At 43.9% G+C, this 19,926-nt stretch overlaps 1 protein-coding gene across 4 annotated transcripts in view; it reads left to right on the forward strand.

Moving 5' to 3' along the window:
- The window catches only part of LOC106576444 (ankyrin repeat and sterile alpha motif domain-containing protein 1B), a 324,199-nt gene that overhangs the window by 161,663 nt on the left and 142,610 nt on the right, over window positions 1-19,926 (forward strand). For all 4 annotated transcript variants that reach the window (XM_082964025.1, XM_045699996.2, XM_082964026.1 and 1 more), the window contains exons 13-14: window positions 2,606-2,748; window positions 18,695-18,884. In XM_082964025.1, the coding sequence (XP_082820151.1) occupies window positions 2,606-2,748; window positions 18,695-18,884 (333 nt within the window). The remainder of the gene's footprint in view (window positions 1-2,605; window positions 2,749-18,694; window positions 18,885-19,926) is intronic.

Consider the following 19,926-nt stretch of genomic DNA (forward strand, 5'->3'; position numbering starts at 1 on the left):
GGTTGGAGTTAAAACCTACAGGACTGTAGCTCTCCAGGAACAGGGTTGGAGTTAAAACCTACAGGACTGTAGCTCTACAGGAACAGGGTTGGAGTTCAAACCTACAGGACTGTAGCTCTACAGAACAGGGTTGGAGTTCAAACCTACAGGACTGTAGCTCTACAGGAACAGGGTTAGAGTTAAAACCTACAGGACTGTAGCTCTACAGGAACAGGGTTGGAGTTAAAACCTACAGGACCTGTAGCTCTACAGGAACAGGGTTGGAGTTAAAACCTACAGGACTGTAGCTCTACAGGAACAGGGTTGGAGTTAAACCTACAGGACTGTAGCCCTCCAGGAACAGGGTTGGAGTTAAACCTACAGGACTGTAGCTCTACAGGAACAGGGTTGGAGTTAAAACCTTCAGGACTGTAGCTCTACAGGAACAAGGTTGGAGTCAAAACCTTCAGGACTGTAGCTCTCCAGGAACAGGGTTGGAGTTAAAACCTACAGGACTGTAGCTCTACAGGAACAGGGTTGGAGTTAAAACCTACAGGACTGTAGCTCTACAGGAACAGGGTTGGAGTTAAAACCTACAGGACTGTAGCTCTACAGGAACAGGGTTGGAGTTAAAACCTACAGGACTGTAGCTCTACAGGAACAGGGTTAGAGTTAAAACCTACAGGACTGTAGCTCTACAGGAACAGGGTTGGAGTTAAAACCTACAGGACTGTAGCTCTACAGAAACAGGGTTAGAGTTAAAACCTACAGGACTGTATCTCTCCAGGAACAGGGTTGGAGTTAAAACCTACAGGACTGTATCCCTCCAGGAACAGGGTTGGAGTTAAAACCTAGAGGACTGTAGCTCTACAGGAACAGGGTTGGAGAGTCCTGCGTTCGGAGACAGAGAATATCACGTTCTTCATTTCACCTGTCACAGTTTTTCATTATGAAGCTTATCGGTAGTCCCCAGTCACGTGGTGTTTGTATACAAGCACAATGACGACAGACAAAAGCCTTGTGAGTCAGTGGGCTGTTTTGAATATACTGAGCTGCAGGGCACCGGGCAAAGGCGGAGAGGGAGGAGCTCCATTCTCAAATGGAAAAGTAATCTGTGGTGCTCTGTCATGTTGTCAACAACATTTACATTTTCCATTTACGTCATTTAGCAGACACTCTTATCCAGAGCGACTTACAAATTGGTGACAAGGCAGCATGTTGCATCATCCAGAAACATACAACATACATTTTCCATAAAATATACAGTACCAGTCAAAAGTTTGGACACCTCTTTATTTTTACTATTTTCTACATTGTGGAATAATAGTGAAGACATCAAAACTATGAAATAACACATATGGAATCATGTAGTAAAACACAGACTGGTCTGTACAAAAAAGTGTACAACAAATCAAAATATATTTTAGATTCTTGAAAGTAGCCACCCTTTGCCTTCATGACAGCTTCGCACACATGATTCCGTATGTGTTATTTCATAGTTTTGATGTCTTCACTATTATTATACAATGTAGAAAATAGTAAAAATAAAGAAAAACCCTGGAATGAGTAGGTGTGTCCAAACTTTTGACAGGTTCTGTACACATTGTTTTTCTAATCATTTTTCATTGGAAAGGCAGAGAAGTGTTTTTATCAAAAGCAATCACTTTTGCATGGGAAAACAGAGAATGCTACTAATTACTACAGGTACTTAATAAGGCCACTTTTTTGTTTTGACCCCCGGGAGATAACATGTCCTCTTGAGAAGGATACCTCAGTGTGATTCCCCATGTCTGTGTCAAGGTCTAATTGGACAAATATTTGAGTGTCTGTACGTTTGTGTAGCACGACAAGGACTGACGGATAGACTACACGTGCACGGCACACACACACACACACACACACACACACACACACACACACACACACACACACTTGTGGGAGTGTGTGTACGTCTCTGTTGTTGACTGGTGATTGAAATGGATGGTTTTTCCCTTTAATGTGGGTGAGAAATTTGATTCTGTCCACCCTCCGCACTCGTTTCCCCTCCTTCTCTTTCCTCTCCTCCCTCTCTTTCTTATTTTCTCCCTAACTGATCACACACTGGGGAAATCAACTCTGACATCTGAGTCCTTGTCAGGCCACTCTTACCTCTGAAGGAGTGAGAGAGGAGTGTGTGTGTGTGTGTGTGTGTGTGTGTGTGTGTGTGTGTGTGTGTGTGTGTGTGTGTGTGTGTGTGTGTGTGTGTGTGTGTGTGTGTGTGTGTGTGTGTGTGTGTGTGTGTGTGTGTGTGTGTGTGTGTGTGTGTGTGTTATATCATGTGTGAGATATTTAAGACAGAAATAAAGATATGCCAGTTTATTGGCCATTTGAGCGCACATGGCAGCTGCCACATCTGAGGTTCACATCTGAACGAACTCCAGTGGAAATGCATTGCAGCCTTGACCCTCCATGGATACCTGCTGTTCTATCTCTCTGTTTGGATTGCTCTTCCTTTGATCCAGGCTTAATTAAATCTACCCCCCCTTCTCTTGTCTCTCTCTCTCTCGCTCTCTCTCTCTCTCGCTCTCTCTCTCTCTCTCCTCCACTCCCCCACCCCATCTCTCTCTCTCTCTGTCTCTCTTTCAAGGCCACTCTCCCCAGGTGACGGTGACTGAGCCGGAGCTGTGTAACCATAGGAACGGCTCCTCACCGACGGGGCCAACTCCAGACTGCTCTCCCCCTTCCCCAGACACTGCCCTGAAGAGCATTGACAGAGTCATCCGCCCACAGGTGAGCCACATAATGTAAACCTCCCCCGTGCCCCACACACACACACACACACACACACACACACACACACACACACACACACACACACACACACACACACACACACACACACACACACACACACACACACACACAAGGTGAATAGTGTATTTGGTTGAGTGAAGCTGTGTAGGGATGTGGGACCACAAATAGCTGTGACCTCTAAAGTGATCTTAACAGAAGGTAATAGGTCTTTCACATTGGAAGAATATGCAATGTTTTGTATCTCTCTCCCTTTGTATCTCTATCTCTCTTTGTATCTCTCTCATCTCTCTTTTTCTTTCTCTCCTTTTCTTTCTCTCTTTCTTTCTCTCTCATCTGTCTCTTTGTATCTCTCTTTCGCTCTTTCTCTCTCTCTCTCTCTTTGTATTTCTATCTCTTTGTATCTCTCTCTTTTGCTCTCTCTGTATCTCTCTCTTTCTCTCTCCTCATTTTTTCCAGTGCAGTGTGACGCTAGTATCACACACACACACACACACACACACACACACACACACACACACACACACACACACACACACACACACACACACACACACACACACACACACACACCATTGTAGTGTGAAGGAATACTTGGCGCCTGGCTTGTTAAAGGCAGGAGTTTACGGTTGCTGCAGCAGATTTCAATATCTACCTTTCTCACAAACACACATAGACCCCCCCCCCCCCCCCACTCCAACACATTGTCTATTTTAATGTTTACATTTGCATATTTATATTTAGCAGGCATTCCCTGCTACTGCTGTGTGTTCTCAGAGTGAAATACACAATTAAAGAGAAGAATATGCACCAGCCTAATAACAAGCTAGAGTATTAGATTCCATGATTCATTCTTGAAACTTTATTTATTTTCATATCATTGCTCCCTCTGGCTAGTTCATCTGTTGTGTAATACAGTCTGTGTAGTCAATAGAGCTTTAACACTGGCTGTATCACAACCGGACGTGATTGGGAGTCCGATAGGGCGGCGTTAATTAGCCCACCGTTTGAGCAGACACATGCACATTTGTGGCCTGCTGGAGGTCATTTTGCAGGGCTCTGGCAGTTCTCCTCCTGCTCCTCCTTGCACAAAGGCGGAGGTAGCGGTCCTGCTGCTGGGTTGTTGCCCTCCTACGGCCTCCTCCACGTCTCCTGATGTACTGACCTGTCTCCTGGTAGCGCATCCATGCTCTGGACACTATGCTGACAGACACAGCAAACCTTCTTGCCACAGCTCGTATTGATGTGCCATCCTGGATGAGCTGCACTACCTGAGCCACTTGTGTGGGTTGTAGACTCCGTCTCATGCTACCACTAGAGTGAAAGCACCGCCAGCATTCAAAAGTGACCAAAACATCAGCCAGGAAGCATAGGAACTGAGAAGTGGTCTGTGGTCTCCACCTGCAGAACCACTCCTTTATTGGGTGTGTCTTGCTTATTGCCTATAATTTCCACCTGTTGTCTATTCCATTTGCACAACAGCATGTGAAATTTATTGTCAATCAGTGTTGCTTCCTAAGTGGACAGTTTGATTTCACAGAAGTGTGATTGACTTGGAGTTACATTGTGTTGTTTAAGTGTTCCCTTTATTTTTTGAGCAGTATATATACACACACATATACAGTTGAAGTCGGAAGTTTACATACACTTAGGTTAGAGTCATTAAAACTACTTTTTCAACCACTCCACAAATTTCTTGTTAACAAACTATAGCTTTGGCAAGTCAGTTAGGACATCTACTTTGTGCATGACACAAGTCATTTTTCCAACAATTGTTTACAGACAGATTATTTCACTTATAATTCACTGTATCACAATTCCAGTGGGTCAGAAGTTGACTGTGCCTTTAAACAGCTTGTAAAATTCCAGAAAATTATGTAATGGCTTTAGAAGCTTCCGATAGGCTAATTGACATAATTTGAGTCAATTGGAGGTGTACCTGTGGATGTATTTCAAGGCCTACCTTCAAACTCGGCTCAGTGGCTCTTTGCTTGACATCATGTGGAAATCAAAAGAAATCAGCCAAGACCTCAGAAAAAAAATTGTAGACCTCCACAAGTCTGGTTCATCCTTGGGAGCAATTTCCAAACACCTGAAGGTACCACGTTCATCTGTACAAACAATAGTATGCAAGTATAAACACCATGGGACCACGCAGCCGTCATACCGCTCAGGAAGGAGACGCGTTCTGTCTCCTAGAGATTAACAGACTTTGGTGAGAAAAGTACAAATCAATCCCAGAACAACAGCAAAGGACCTTGTGAAGATGCTGGAGGAAACAGGTACAAAAGTATCTCTATCCACAGTGAAACAAGTCCTATATCGACATAACCTGAAAGGCCACTCAGCAAGGAAGAAGCCACTACTCCAAAACCGCCATAAAAAAGCCAGACTACGGTTTACAACTGCACATGGGGACAAAGATTGTACTTTTTGGAGAAATGTCCTTTGGTCTGATGAAACAAAAATAAAACTGTTTGGCCATAATGACCATTGTTATGTTTGGAGGAAAAAGAGAGAGGCTTGCAAGCCGAAGAACACCATCCCAACCGTGAAGTACGGGGGTGGCAGCATCATGTTGTGGGGTTGCTTTGCTGCAGGAGGGACTGGTGCACTTCACAAAATAGATGGCATCATGAGGATGGAAAATTATGTGGATATATTGACGCAACATCTCCAGACATCAGTCAGGAAGTTAAAGCTTTGTCACAAATGGGTCTTCCAAATGGACAATGACCCCAAGCATACTTCCAAAGTTGTGGCAAAATGGCTTAAGGACAGCAAAGTCAAGGTATTGGAGTGGCCAGCACAAAGCCCTGACCTCAATCCCATAGAAAATTTGTGGGCAGAACTGAAAAAGTGTCTGCGAGCAGAGAGGCCTACAAACCTGACTCAGTTACACCAGATCTGTCAGGAGGAATGGGCCAAAATTCACCCGCCTACAAACCTGACTCTCAAAATTCACCCACCTTATTGTGGGAAGCTTGTGGAAGGCTACCTGAAACGTTTGACCCAAGTTAAACAATTGAAAGGCAATGCTACCAAATACTAATTGAGTGTATGTTAACTTCTGACCCACTGGGAATGTGATGAAATAAATAAAAGTTGAAATAAATAATTCTCTCTACTATTATTCTGACATTTCACATTCTTAAATAAAGTGATGATCCTAACTGACCTAAGACAGGGAATTTTTACGAGGATTAAATGTCAGGAATTGTGAAAAACTGAGTTTAAATGTATTTGGGTAAGGTGCATGTAAACATCCGACTTCAACTGTACATACACACACACATATACACAGACTCACACACCATATACACACGATGCCACTCACACACACTGATTTCCTGCTTGCTCAAACCTCTCAATGCTTAAGTTTAGTCATTAATTCAGAATGGTTAAGGAAAGAGAGCCCATCCGCCAACCCCACCTCCCTAGCAAACCACAACCCTACTTGATGATAATAGCGTGCACTGTTGCCCCTAGTGACCGGTTTTGAAAGCATCTCCTGACGTCCTGGGACCTGGACGCACGTCGAATTACCCCTTGGATCTCGAGTTACCTGACTGCTCCTCCATCCCAATCTCTCGTCCCGTCCTTTTCTCACTCCCTCCCCTCTGGTTAATATATCAGACTGATGTCTTCTCTCTCTCCAAACACACTGGTGATGCACAGATAGCATGGGCTGGTTATCAGGGATATTGAGACCTTGTGTGTGTGCTCGATCGCACACATGTTTGTAGACCTTTGATGCCTTCCTTGAGACATTTCCCTGATAAATCTTTGTCTTCTATCTCCCGTTGTGCTGCCAGTCTCTCTCTCCAGCTCCAGTGGTCTACCATGTCCAGATGAGACGCTGGTTATAACTGGAAGCATTGGAGATAACACAGTTACACAAACATGTGAACACACACACACGCTCCCTATCTCAAACAGACAGACACACGGAACAGTATTGATAAGGCAGACTTGCCTGTCTGCCTGTGCATACTATAGATTAGACGTAGATATAGGTGACATAGAGAGGTTGAGTGGATGTAGAAGCATGGTATGCTGATAAGAGGGCACGACAAAACTGAAAAGATTTGGCATGGGTCCTCAGATCCTCAAAAGGTTTTACAGCTACACCATTGAGAGAATCCTGACTGGTTGCATCACTGCCTGGTATGGCAACTGCTCGGCAAGGCACTACAGAGGGTAGTGTGTATGGCCAAGTACATCACTGGGGCCAAGCTTCCTGCCATCCAGGACCTCTATACCAGGCAGTGTCAGAGGAAAGCCCTAAAAACTGTCAAAGACTCCAGCCACCCTAGTCATAGACTGTTCTCTCTGCTACCGCACGGTAGCAAATGTATTAAAAATAAAAACAGAAATACCTTATTTACATAAGTATTCAGACCCTTTGCTATGAGACTCGAAATTGAGTTCAGGTGCATCCTGTTTCCATTGATCATCCTTGAGATGTTTCTACAACTTGATTGCAGTGCACCTGTGGTCAATTCAATTGATTCAGCATGATTTGGAAAGGCACACACCTGTCTATATATGGTACCACAGTTGACAGTGCATGTCAGAGCAAAAACCAAGCCATGAGGTCGAAGGAATTGTCCATAGAGCTCAGAGACAGGATTGTGTCAAGGCACAGGTCTAGGGAAGGGTACCAAAAGATGTTTGCAGCATTGAAGGTCCCCAAGAACACAGTGGCCTCCATCATTCTTAAATGGAAGAAGTTTGGAACCACCAAGACTCTTCCTAGAGCTGGCCGCCCGCCCGCCCAAATTGAGCAATCGAGGGAGAAGGGCCTTGGTCAGGGAGATGACCAAGAACCTGATGGTCACTCTGACAGAGCTCCAGAATTCCTCTGTAGAGATGGGAGAACCTTCCAGAAGGACAACCACCTCTGCAGCACTCCACCTATCAGGCCTTTATGGTAGAGTGTCCAGATGGAAGCCACTGCTCAGTAAAAGGCACATGACAGCCCATTTGATAAAAGGCCTAAAGACTCTCAGACCATGAGAAACAAGATTCTCTGGTCTGATGAAACCAAGATTGAACTCTTTGGCCTGAATGCCAAGCGTCACATCTGGATGAAACTAGACACCGCTCATCAGCTGGCCTATACTATCCCACTGTGAAGCATGGTGGTGGGAGCACACAGCCAAGACAATGCTGGAGTGGCTTTGGGACAAGTCTCTGAATGTCCTTGAGTGGCCCAGCAAGTCTCTGAATGTCCTTGAGTGGCCCAGCTAGAGCCCGGACTTGAACCTGATCGAACATCTCTGGAGAGACCTGACAATAGCTGTACAGCGATGCTCCCCATCCAACCTGACAGAGCTTGAGAGGATCTGCAGAGAAGAATGGGAGAAACTCCCCAAATACAGGTCTGCCAAGCTTCTTTTTTTTTTTTTTACATTTTTACATTTTAGTCATTTAGCAGACGCTCTTATCCAGAGCTTATCCAATAGCTTATCCAATAGCTTATCCAATAGCTGTACAGCGATGCTCCCCATCCAACCTGACAGAGCTTGAGAGGATCTGCAGAGAAGAATGGGAGAAACTCCCCAAATACAGGTCTGCCAAGCTTCTTTTTTTTTTTTTACATTTTTACATTTTAGTCATTTAGCAGACGCTCTTATCCAGAGCGACTAACAGTAGTGAATACATACATTTCATACATATTTTTTTTTCTTTTTTTTTTTCGTACTTGTCCCCTGTGGGAATCGAACCCACAACCCTGGTGTTGCAAACCCCATGCTCTATCAACTGAGCCACACGGGACACAAAACCAGTCACAAGACAAGCTTGTAGCGTCATACCCAAGAAGACTTGAGGCTGTAATCGCTGCCAAAGGTGCTTCAACAAAGTACTGAGGTAAAGGGTCTGAATACTTATGTCAATGTAATATTTAAGTTGGGTTTAAAAAAAAAAAGAATTAGCTAAATGTTTGAAAAACCTGTTTTTGCTTTGTCATTATGGGGTATTGTGTGTATATTGATGAGGGAGAAAAACAATTTAATACATTTTAGAATAAGGCTGTAATGTAACAAAATGTGGAAGAGGGGGTTGTGTGTGTGATTTGATATAATCAGTGTCTCAGCGTCTCCGTTTCCTTTTTGTCATTCAAGCAGGCGAAGACGTGCACACACACCCACACACACGTACACCCACACCCACACACACAATCACTTTGCCATTTAAAGTTCATGAATCTGTTAGTAGGCAACTAGACATGGCAAGTAGCCTAGTGATTAGAGCGTTGGGCCAGTAACCGAAAGGTTGCTGGATCGAATCCCTGAGCTGACAAGATACAAATCTGTCATTCTGCCCCTGTACAAGGGCCGTCATTGTAAATAACAAGTTGTTCTTAACTGACTTGCCTAGTTAAATAAAGGTTAAATATATTTTTTTTTTTTAAAACATCAATCACTGATCCACTGGGGTTGTGTTTACAGACAGTGCTGCTCAAACACACAAACACACACACCATGATCAATGAACTGTGATTACCTCTGTTTGGTTTGGCGGCAGATTGTGGAAGGGAGAGTGGAAAGACAAGAGAAAGACGGTGAAAGACTAAGTGCTTTAATGGGACTGAGAGGGAGATGTTGAGGGAGATAGATGGGAGATAGATAGGGGATGAGAGGGAGATGTTGAGGGAGATGGATAGGGGATCAGAGGGAGATAGAGGGAGATGTTGAATGAGATAGATAGTGGATGAGAGGGAGATGTTGAATGAGATAGATAGTGGATGAGAGGGAGATGTTGAATGAGATAGATAGTGGATGAGAGGGAGATGTTGAGGGAGATAGATAGTGGATGAGGTAAGATGTGGATGAGAGGGAGATGTTGAGGGAGATGGATAGTGGATGAGAGGGAGATGTTGAGGGAATAGATAGTGGATGGGAGGGAGATAGATAGTGGGTGAGAGGGAGATAGATAGTGGGTGAGAGGGAGATAGATAGTGGATGAGAGATGTTGAGGGAGATAGATAGTGGATGAGAGGGAGATGTTGAGGGAGATGGATAGGGGATGAGAGGGAGATGTTGAGGGAGATAGAGGATGAGAGGGAGATGTTGAATGAGATAGATAGTGGATGAGAGGGAGATGTTGAGGGAGATGGATAGTGGATGAGGTGAGAGGGAGATGTTGAGGGAGATGGATAGTGGATGAGAGGGAGATGTTGAGGGAATAGATAGTGGATGGGAGGGAGATAGATAGTGGGTGAGAGGGAGATAGATAGTGGGTGAGAGGGAGATAGATAGTGGGTGAGAGGGAGATAGATAGTGGGTGAGAGGGAGATAGATAGTGGGTGAGAGGGAGATAGATAGTGGGTGAGAGGGAGATAGATAGTGGGTGAGAGGGAGATAGATAGTGGGAGACAGGGCAACGGAGTTTCAGTGAGAGAGAGAATTAGAGGGAAAAAAGAATTAAGGAAAGAGAAGTTGCAAGGGAGGCAGCGTGACTGACAGAGAGAAAGTGAAAGATAAAGAGGGAGAGTAAGAGTGACAGGGAGAGCGAGAGTGACAGAGAGTGGCAGAGTGAGAGAGGAAAGTGGAGTGACCTTCTGCCAGGTACTTACTAACGAGCCAACAGGGAACGTCTCCGCCCTGCCATTACCCAGGTCACTTCATTCCTAGTACCGGACAATCAGCAGACAGACCTGCCTCTGCCCCTTGTCCCTTTAGAACATTGGAGCTGAAACATACTGCTGTCTACTGTATCAGCTAGAACTGACTGGTAATAGGCACCATTTTAGATTGTGTAATTGTGAGAAAGACTTCTGATTTTGCTAAGCTAGTTTTCATAATTGTGTGGGTGTGCGTGGGTGTGTGTGGGTGGGGAGTCGACTGATTAAGGTTTTGATTTCACACCCATTAGGGTGTCAAAGGCCCTGGGGCGTTGAGACTACACCGCTGCTGAAACAGATCCAGGCTAGCGTTAACCAACTGTATGCTAACTCCAACACACACAGAGACTGGTCCAGGCGCTAACGAATGCTAACTCCAATGCTCAGACGGGTCCAGGCTAACACACTAACCAATGCTAACTCCACCACTCACAGACTCTGGTCCAGGCTAAAGTGCTAACGAATGCTAACTCCAACACTCAGACTGGTCCAGGCTAAGGTGCTAACCAATGCTACCTTCACCACTCACCGACACTTTCCCAGGCTAATGCTAACCAACACTAAGTCCACCACACCCTCTCTCCTCCGCTGTTCAGGAATTCACTTTGCATATCCCCCTTCATATCTGATTGGTACAGACATGGCTCAATGACAGCTGACCTATCCTGTCAGAGTGCTGTAAGTTGTGAGTGATACCCGATGGCCCTGATTAGGTGTGTCCTGCTGGGGCCCAGATAATAAATGCAATTTTGTGTATATGTGTGAGTTTATGCATGGTCTTGTGTGTGTGTGTGTGTGTGTGTGTGTGTGTGTGTGTGTGTGTGTGTGTGTGTGTGTGTGTGTGTGTGTGTGTGTCTTTTGTGCCTTCACAAAGTATTAATACCCCTTGACTTTTTCTCTGTTTTGTTGTCTTGATTAAATTGAGATTGTTTTGTCACTGGCCTACATTCAATAGCCCATAATGTCAAAGTGGAGTTACATTACCGTTCAACAGTTTGGGGTCACTTAGAAATGTCCTTGTTTTTGAAAGAAAAGTACTTTTTTTTGTCCATAAAAATAACATTAAATTGATCAGAAATACAGTGTAGACATTGTTAATGTTGTAAATGACTATTGTAGCTGTAAATGGCAGATTTTTTTATGAAATATCTACATAGGCGTATAGAGGCCCATTATCAGCAACCATCCCAGAGTCGCCAGCATCCCAGAGTCGCCTCTTCACTGTTTACGTTGAGGCTGGTGTTTTGCGGGTACTATTTAATGAAGCTGCCAGTTGAGGACTTGTGAGGCGTCTGTTTCTCAAAATAGACACTCTAATGTACTTGTCCTCTTGCTCAGTTGTGCACCAGGGCCTCCCACTCCTCTTTCTATTCTGGTTAGTGCCAGTTTCACTGTTCTGTGAAGGGAGTAGTACACAGCGTTGTATGAGATCTTCAGTTTCTAGTCAATTTCTCACATGGAATAGCCTTCATTTCTCAGAACAAGAATAGACTGACGAGTTTCAAAGAAAGTCCTTTGTTTCTGGCCAATTTCAACCTGTAATCGAACCCACAAATGCTGATGCTCCAGATACTCAACTATTCTATAGAAGACCAGTTTTATTGCTTCTTTAATCCGAACAACAGTTTTCAACTGTGCTAACATAATTGCAAAAGGGTTTTCTAATGATCAATTAGCATTTTAAAATGATAAACTTGGATTAGCTAACACAACGTGCCATTGGAACACAGGAGTGATGGTTTCTGACAATGGGCCTGTATACGCCTATGTAGATATTTCATAAAAAAAATCTGCCGTTTACAGCTACAATAGTCATTTACAACAATGTCTACACTGTATTTCTGATCAATTTGATGTTATTTTAATGGACAAAAAAATGGCTTTTCTTTAAAAAACAAGGACATTTCTAAGTGACCCCAAACTTTTGAACGGTAGTGTATGTTTTTCTAAATGTTTTACAAATGAATTAAAAATGAAAAGCTGAAATGTAATGGGTCAGTAAGTATTCAACCTCTTTGTTATGGTAAGCCTAAATACGTCCAGGAGTAAAAATGTGCTTAACAAGTCACATAATAAGTTGCATGGACTCTGTGTGCAATAATAGTTTTAACATTATTTTTGAATGTCTGCCTCAGCTCTGCCACTCTCCATATTTTCAAGCATAGTTGCGGCTGTTCATGAAATTTGTATGCTTGTAATCGTTAAGGACGGGGGAGTTGTCCAGATAAAACATTTACAAAATTGACCTAATCACAGGCAAAATCCTAGAGGAAAACCTGTTTCAGTCTGCTTTCCACCAGACACTGCGCAATTAATTAACCTTTCAGCAGGACAATAATCTAAAACGCAAGGTCAACTTTCCACTGGAGTTGCTTACCAAGAAGACAGTGAATGTTCCTGAATGGCCGACTTACAGATGTTGAATTAAGTCTGCTCAAAATCTATGGCAAGACCTGAAAATGGTTGTCTAGCAATGATCAGCAACCAATTTGACAGAGATTGAAGAATTTTGAAAAGAATAATAGGCAAATATTGCAAAATCCAGGTGTGGAAAGCTCTTATAGGCTTACCTAGAAAGACTCACAGCTGTAAACGCTGCCAAAGATGCTTCTACAAGGTATTGACTCAGTTATGAATACTTATGTAAATCAGATATTTATCTATTTCATTTTCAATACATTTGCTAAAATATCAAAAAACATGTTTTCACTTTCACATTATGGGGTATTGTGTGTAGATGGATGAGAAAATAAATACAGTATGTAATCTATTTTGAATTCAGGCTGTAACACAACAAAATGTGGAATAAGTGAATGGGTATGAATACTTTCCAAAAGCACCGTATATTGTAATGTTCTGGTTACTGACTTTTGCTGTGTGGTTTCCTGCTTTGTGTGGCTGTGTTGCTAAGGCAACCCCTTTGGATTTGGAAACTAAATGACTTTAAGCACGCCGAGAGGAAAGGTTATTTAGAAATACACTTTATTAAGGAGAATCAACTCAAACGATACTCAAGTGAATTTTACCTCAGGTACTTAATTATTGAAATATACTGACAGGACATTAGTATCATTAGACTCATTTGAATAATGATGTTTCCTTCCCCTGATACCACGTTACAAAAGGAAGTGTGCGCAAATGGCAATAATGAACATGCCATCAAAATATTATTTTATCTTCCATGTGCTGTTTTCCATTCATTAGTGTAGATTATATCTTTCCATTCCCTCCCTTGTTCCCAGAGAGGATTCGCACACACACATGCATATGCACACACACACATGCATGCGCACACACTTCCAGCTCCATCAATTTACCCTGGAATCTCCCAACCTGCACTAGGCCCAATTAGAATAATGACTATCCATACATTAACACACAATTCCTCACTCACACCTGGCGTCTGCTGGAAATAATGGGTTTCACCATTGGGCATGACATTGAAAGCATAACACACTGTACACACGTGCGCATACACACACACACACTAACACACATTCTCTCACTATCTCTCACACGCACATATACACTCTCTCTCTCAATTCAATTCAAGGGGCTTTATTGGCATGGGAAACGTGTTTACATTGCCAAAGCAATTGAAATGGATCAACAAAAGTGAAATAAACACTAAAAAGTGAACCGTAAATATTACACTCATACAAGTTCCAAAAGAATAAAGACATTTCAAATGTCATGTCTATATACAGTGTTGTAACGATGTGCAAATAGTTAAAGTAAAAAAGAGAAAATAAATAAACATAAATATGGGTTGTATTTACAATTGTGTTTGTTCTTCTCTTTTCTTGTGGCAACAGGTCAGAAGTCTTGCTGCTGTGATGGCACACTGTGTTATTTCCCCCAATAGATATGGAAGTTTATCAAAATTGGATTTGTTTTCGAATTCTTTGTGGGTCTGTGTAATCTGAGGGAAATATGTGTCTCTAATATGGTCATACATTTGAGCAGGAGGTTAGGAAGTGCAGCTCAGTTTCCACCTCATTTTGTGGGCAGTGTGCACATAGCCTGTCTTCTCTTGAGAGCCAGGTCTGACTACGGCGGCCTTTCTCAATAGCAAGGCTATGCTCACTGAGACTGTACATAGTCAAAGATTTCCTTAATTTTGAGTCAGTCACAGTGGTCAGGTATTCTGTCACTGTGTACTCTCTGTTTAGGGCCAAGTAGCATTCTAGTTTGCTCTGTTCTCTCAATTAAATTTCAAATCTCTGTCTCTCTCAATCTCTCTCTGTACACCTCACTCCAGTGTGAAAAAGGGGCTTTGCCTAATGAGCATGCCATTACCACATGCAAGCACACACGCACAAATACACAACTAAATGAGTCGTTTATGCCAGGTGGGGGAGATAAGTAATAGAAGAGGGAGTGTTGCTCCTACTCCCCCTCTTTCTCATGTTCCCTGATCTGAAACGTCACCTGGTATTCCATGTGGAACAGTAACTTTACAAGCGAACTGACGTAGAGTGTGTGTGTTTCTCCGTGATTGTGTGTGTGTGTGCTCTGAACAGGCGTGGCATGTTTATTAACTGTCCAATTGTCAGCCATGACATGTTCATTAGCTGGCCTTGCCTTGTGAACACTGAGACTCTTGAGAGGAGTGTCTGAGGTCTTAATGAACCAGGAGGGAGGGAGGGAAGGGGAGGAAGGGCAGGGGGAGAAAAGGGAGAGCGAGAGGAAGAGAAGGGGGAAGGGGGAAAGAAAGTGGGAGAGGAGTGTAGCATCACAGAGGGAGAGGAGAGGGGTGTAGCATCACAGAGGAAAAGGAGTGTAGCATCACAGAGGGAGAGGAAAGAAGTGTAGCATCACAGAGAAAAAGAGTGTAGCATCACAGAGGGAGAGGAGTGTAGCATCACAGAGGACAAGAGTGTAGCATCACTGAGGGAGAGAAGTGTAGCATCACAGAGGACAAGAGTGTAGCATCACAGAGGGAGAAGAGTGTAGCATCACAGAGGGAGAGGAGTGTAGCATCACAGAGGGAGAGGAGTGTAGCATCACAGAGGGAGAGGAGTGTAGCATCACAGAGGGAGAGGAGTGTAGCATCACAGAGGGAGAGGAGTGTAGCATCACAGAGGGAGAGGAGTGTAGCATCACAGAGGGAGAGGAGTGTAGCATCACAGGGGGAGAAGAGTGTAGCATCACAGAGGACAAGAGTGTAGCATCACAGGGGGAGAGGAGTGTAGCATCACAGAGGGAGAGGAGTGTAGCATCACAGAGGGAGAGGAGTGTAGCATCACAGAGGGAGAGGAGTGTAGCATCACAGAGGGAGAGGAGTGTAGCATCACAGGGGGAGAGGAGTGTAGCATCACAGAGGGAGAGGAGTGTAGCATCACAGAGGGAGAGGAGTGTAGCATCACAGAGGGAGAGGAGTGTAGCATCACAGAGGGAGAGGAGTGTAGCATCACAGAGGGAGAGGAGTGTAGCATCACAGAGGGAGAGGAGTGTAGCATCACAGGGGGAGAGGAGTGTAGCATCACAGAGGGAGAGGAGTGTAGCATCACAGAGGGAGAGGAGTGTAGCATCACAGAGGGAGAGGAGTGTAGCATCACAGAGGGAGAGGAGTGTAGCATCACAGAGGGAGAGGAGTGTAGCATCACAGAGGGAGAGGAGTGTAGCATCACAGAGGGAGAGGAGTGTAGCATCACGTGGGAGATGAGAGGAAAAATATATGATGTGAGGATGAATGTTGATGAATACAGTCATTATGATGAGGATTACATACACACAAGGAGAGACACACATTCACCTACGTTGTACTCCTATGTTGTGTTCACTTATTCAAAACACGGGGCAGACCTGGCTCCTGCTCAACAGCTGGTGAATCTCCAGACCTTCAATCTTCATTGGCCGTGTCTTGAGGGACATACAGTAGCTCATACACTGGTACAAATACCAGAAACATGTGAAATATACAGTGCTGTGAAAAAGTATTTGCCCCCTTTCTAATTTTCTATACTTTTGCATATTTTTTATCTGATCTTCAACCAAAACCTAATATTAGATCAAGAGAACCTGAGTGAACAAATAACACAACTACCTATTTATTTCATGAAGTTATGCAACACCGAATTCCCCTGTTTAAAAAAGTAATTGCCCCATTACACTCAGTAACGGGTTGTGCCATCTTTCACTGCAATGACTCCAACTAAACGCTTCCTGTAGTTGTTGATCAGTCTCTCACGTCTCTGTGGAGGACCTTTGGCTGACTCTTCCATGCAGAACTGCTGTAACTCAGCAACATTTGTGGGTTTTCAAGCATGAACTGCTCAAATACAGTGGGGGAAAAAAGTATTTGATCCCCTGCTGATTTTGTGCGTTTGCCCACTTACAAAGAAATTATCAGTCTATAATTTTAATGGTAGGTTTATTTGAACAGTGAGAGACAGAATAACAACAAAAAAATCCAGAAAAACATATGTCAAAAATGTTATAAAATGATTTGCATTTTAATGAGGGAAATAAGTATTTGACCCCTCTGCAAAACATGACTTAGTACTTGGTGGCAAAACCCTTGTTGGCAATCACAGAGGTCAGACGTTTCTTGTAGTTGGCCACCAGGTTTGCACACATCTCAGGAGGGATTTTGTCCCACTCCTCTTTGCAGATCTTCTCCAAGTCATTAAGGTTTCGAGGCTGACGTTTGGCAACTCGAACCTTCAGCTCCCTCCACAGATTTTCTATGGGATCAAGGTCTGGAGACTGGCTAGGCCTTTGTTGCCTTGGCCGTGTGTTTTGGGTCATTGTCATGCTGGAATACCCATCCACGACCCATTTTCAATGCCCTGGCTGAGGGAAGGAGGTTCTTACCCAAGATCTGACAGTACATGGCCCCGTCAAATGATGTGGTGAAGTTGTCCTGTACCCTTAGCAGAAAAACACCCCAGCATAATGTTTCCACCATGTTTGACGGTGGAGATGGTGTTCTTGGGGTCATAGGCAGCATTCCTCCTCCTCCAAACACGGCGAGTTGAGTTGATGCCAAAGAGTTACAATAAGTTACAAACAACGCAAAAAAACTAACAACATTTCTCAATTGGTTGCCGGCATGTAAAACTTCAGCCACCCTCTTCGGCGCCATTACATTATGCTCGTTTCAAGTCCGGTCACAACCTCACAATTGGGATTAGGTCTGGACTTTGACTAGGCCATTCCAAAACTTCAAATGTGTTTCTTTTTAGCCATTTTCATGTAGACTTGATTGTTTGTTTTGTATCATTGTCTTGCTGCATTACCCAGCTGCACTTCAGCTTCAGCTCACAGACGGATGGCCTGACATTCTCCTGTAGAATTCTCTGATACACAGCAGAATTCATTGTTCTTTCTATTAAAGCAAGTCATCTAGGTCCTGAGGTAGCAAAGCATCCCCAAACCATCACACTACCACCACCATGCTGATCGTTGGTATGAGGTTCTTACTGTGGAATGCAGTGTTGATTTTCACCACGCATAATGGGACCCATATTGATCAAAAAGTTATGGTTTTGAATCATCTGTCCATAGAACATTCTTCCTAGAGTATTGATGATCAAGTGCTTCCGGGTACTTTTTAGCAAACTTAAGTCAACTTTTTGGATGAGATGGGTTTTTTGTAAAGTCAGGTTCTCTTTATCTAATAATGTTTTAGTTGAAGATCAGATAACATTCAGTAGCGAAAATATGCAAAAATAGAGAAAATCAGAAAGGTGGCAAATACTTTTTCACGGCACTGTACATTCTGTCAGCATCTCCCTATGTATTACCATGCTACCTGACACTGCCCGTCTCACCGTACTCTGACTATTCCCTGTTGGCCTCAAGTGAAACTATCTCATTCCCCATTGGCCCTGTACGCCGCCTGTCACTCTGATCACTTCTCATTGATGTATTGCCCCCTAACTCTCTATAGGATAATGATGCTTCTGTTGTATTCCCCTTTGGAAAGGGATGTCTTTGGAAGAGTGGAAGATGACTTTGTTTTCTTTTTACTTCACCTTTACTGTTCTCTCCTGTCGTTCTCTCTCTCTCCCTCTCTCTCCATCTATATCCACCTTTTCATCCATCGCTATCTTTCTCTCTCCCCCCTCTCTCTCCGTCAACCTCTCTACCTGTCTCTCTGTCTATGTGTCACTGTCGCAGAACTTTTAGTCCCCCGATGTGGCGTTGTCTTAACAACCTGCCACATCGACCCCTTCCTCTTACTCTCAATACGAAAAGCTTGAGTTCTTGCAGACACACTGACCTGTGTTTTGATCTGATAACATTGCCTTTGTTCTCCTCTCTCGCCCTCTCCATCTCTCCCTCCAGCCCAAACAGCGGACCTCCCTCTCCTCCTCCCTGGATGTCCAGAACCAGAGGCCAGTCAACCACAGCTGTGATCCCTCCGAGGTGAGCTCGTCCCTGGGCTACGCCAGCTTCAGCACCAGCCCCCCTGCCAGCCCGCCAGTCAGCCCCACCCAGGACTCACCCGGCTCCAACAACGACTGCCCCCTCACAGGTACCCAGGGACAGATTCTGGACAGCACGACTTGTATAGAATGAGGGATCATGTCAGCTCCATTTATATAGCTTTTGTAGCTTTTAATTGGACAAATACTGGAAACAGCCAATTAGCCCCTATGAAATTGTCTTTTCCCTGGAGATTTTCACTTTTTTTTTGAATTTTTATCCATCTTCTTCCTTCCTCTTCCCTTTGCGTATAGTGGATCTGGAAGTTTCCATCTGGGCACAATTTTCTAGTCTTTATTTCACCTTCCTCCGCATTTTACCTCTAGGCTTTTTTGTCTTTTTCTCTCTGGCGTCCTCATTCACGGAGACCTTGAAGGGCGAGGGAGGGATGACACCTCGGCGATAGATTGAGTCTGTCTGGCTTTTGTGACACCTGAAATCAGCCAGCGGTAACTCTGTAGATAAGGTCTGGATCAGTGTCGTTCTTCATCCAATATCATTCTCTGGTCCTACCACCTTACGTGGGTGTCATCCAAAGTCAAGCCGACCTCTACCCTCTATCCACCTCTTGTAGATGTTCTTGTAGATCTGAGAGGAATGGAAAGATGTAAGAAATATTGAACCAACCTCACCTTGCCCTCCAACGGGTGGGAATGTAATGTTATTGTTTAGACCTGTCCAGTCATTTCACATCTACTGTACACAAACAGTGCTGTGCTGCGTGCGTGCATCGGTGAGTGTGTGCGTGTGCGTGTCTGTAAGTATGTGCGTGTGTGTGTGTGTGTGTGTATGTATGTGTGATGTTGCTTTCAATAGCAGCTCAAACATAGAACATGTACGAATGATTAGTAGCCATTGAATTCAACCTTGCAAATACTGTATACTGTGCGTTATAGGGAAATAATGCACGCTCTAGAAGCCCTTCAAGCCAATCAGAAACAAGTATTCAACAATGCCATGGTACAGAATGAGCTCATGTAATAAGCTAACCAATCCTGAGTTTAATAGACCATCCTCAGGTGTAGTAATATGTTTATCAATAGAATCAAGACACTCCCACTTCTAAGGACCTACTGTAAGTCTTGCAACCC

Source organism: Salmo salar, chromosome 17 (genome assembly GCF_965601325.2).
Source record: "Salmo salar chromosome 17, fSalSal1, whole genome shotgun sequence".
In the NCBI taxonomy this organism is placed as follows: Eukaryota; Metazoa; Chordata; class Actinopteri; order Salmoniformes; family Salmonidae; genus Salmo; species Salmo salar.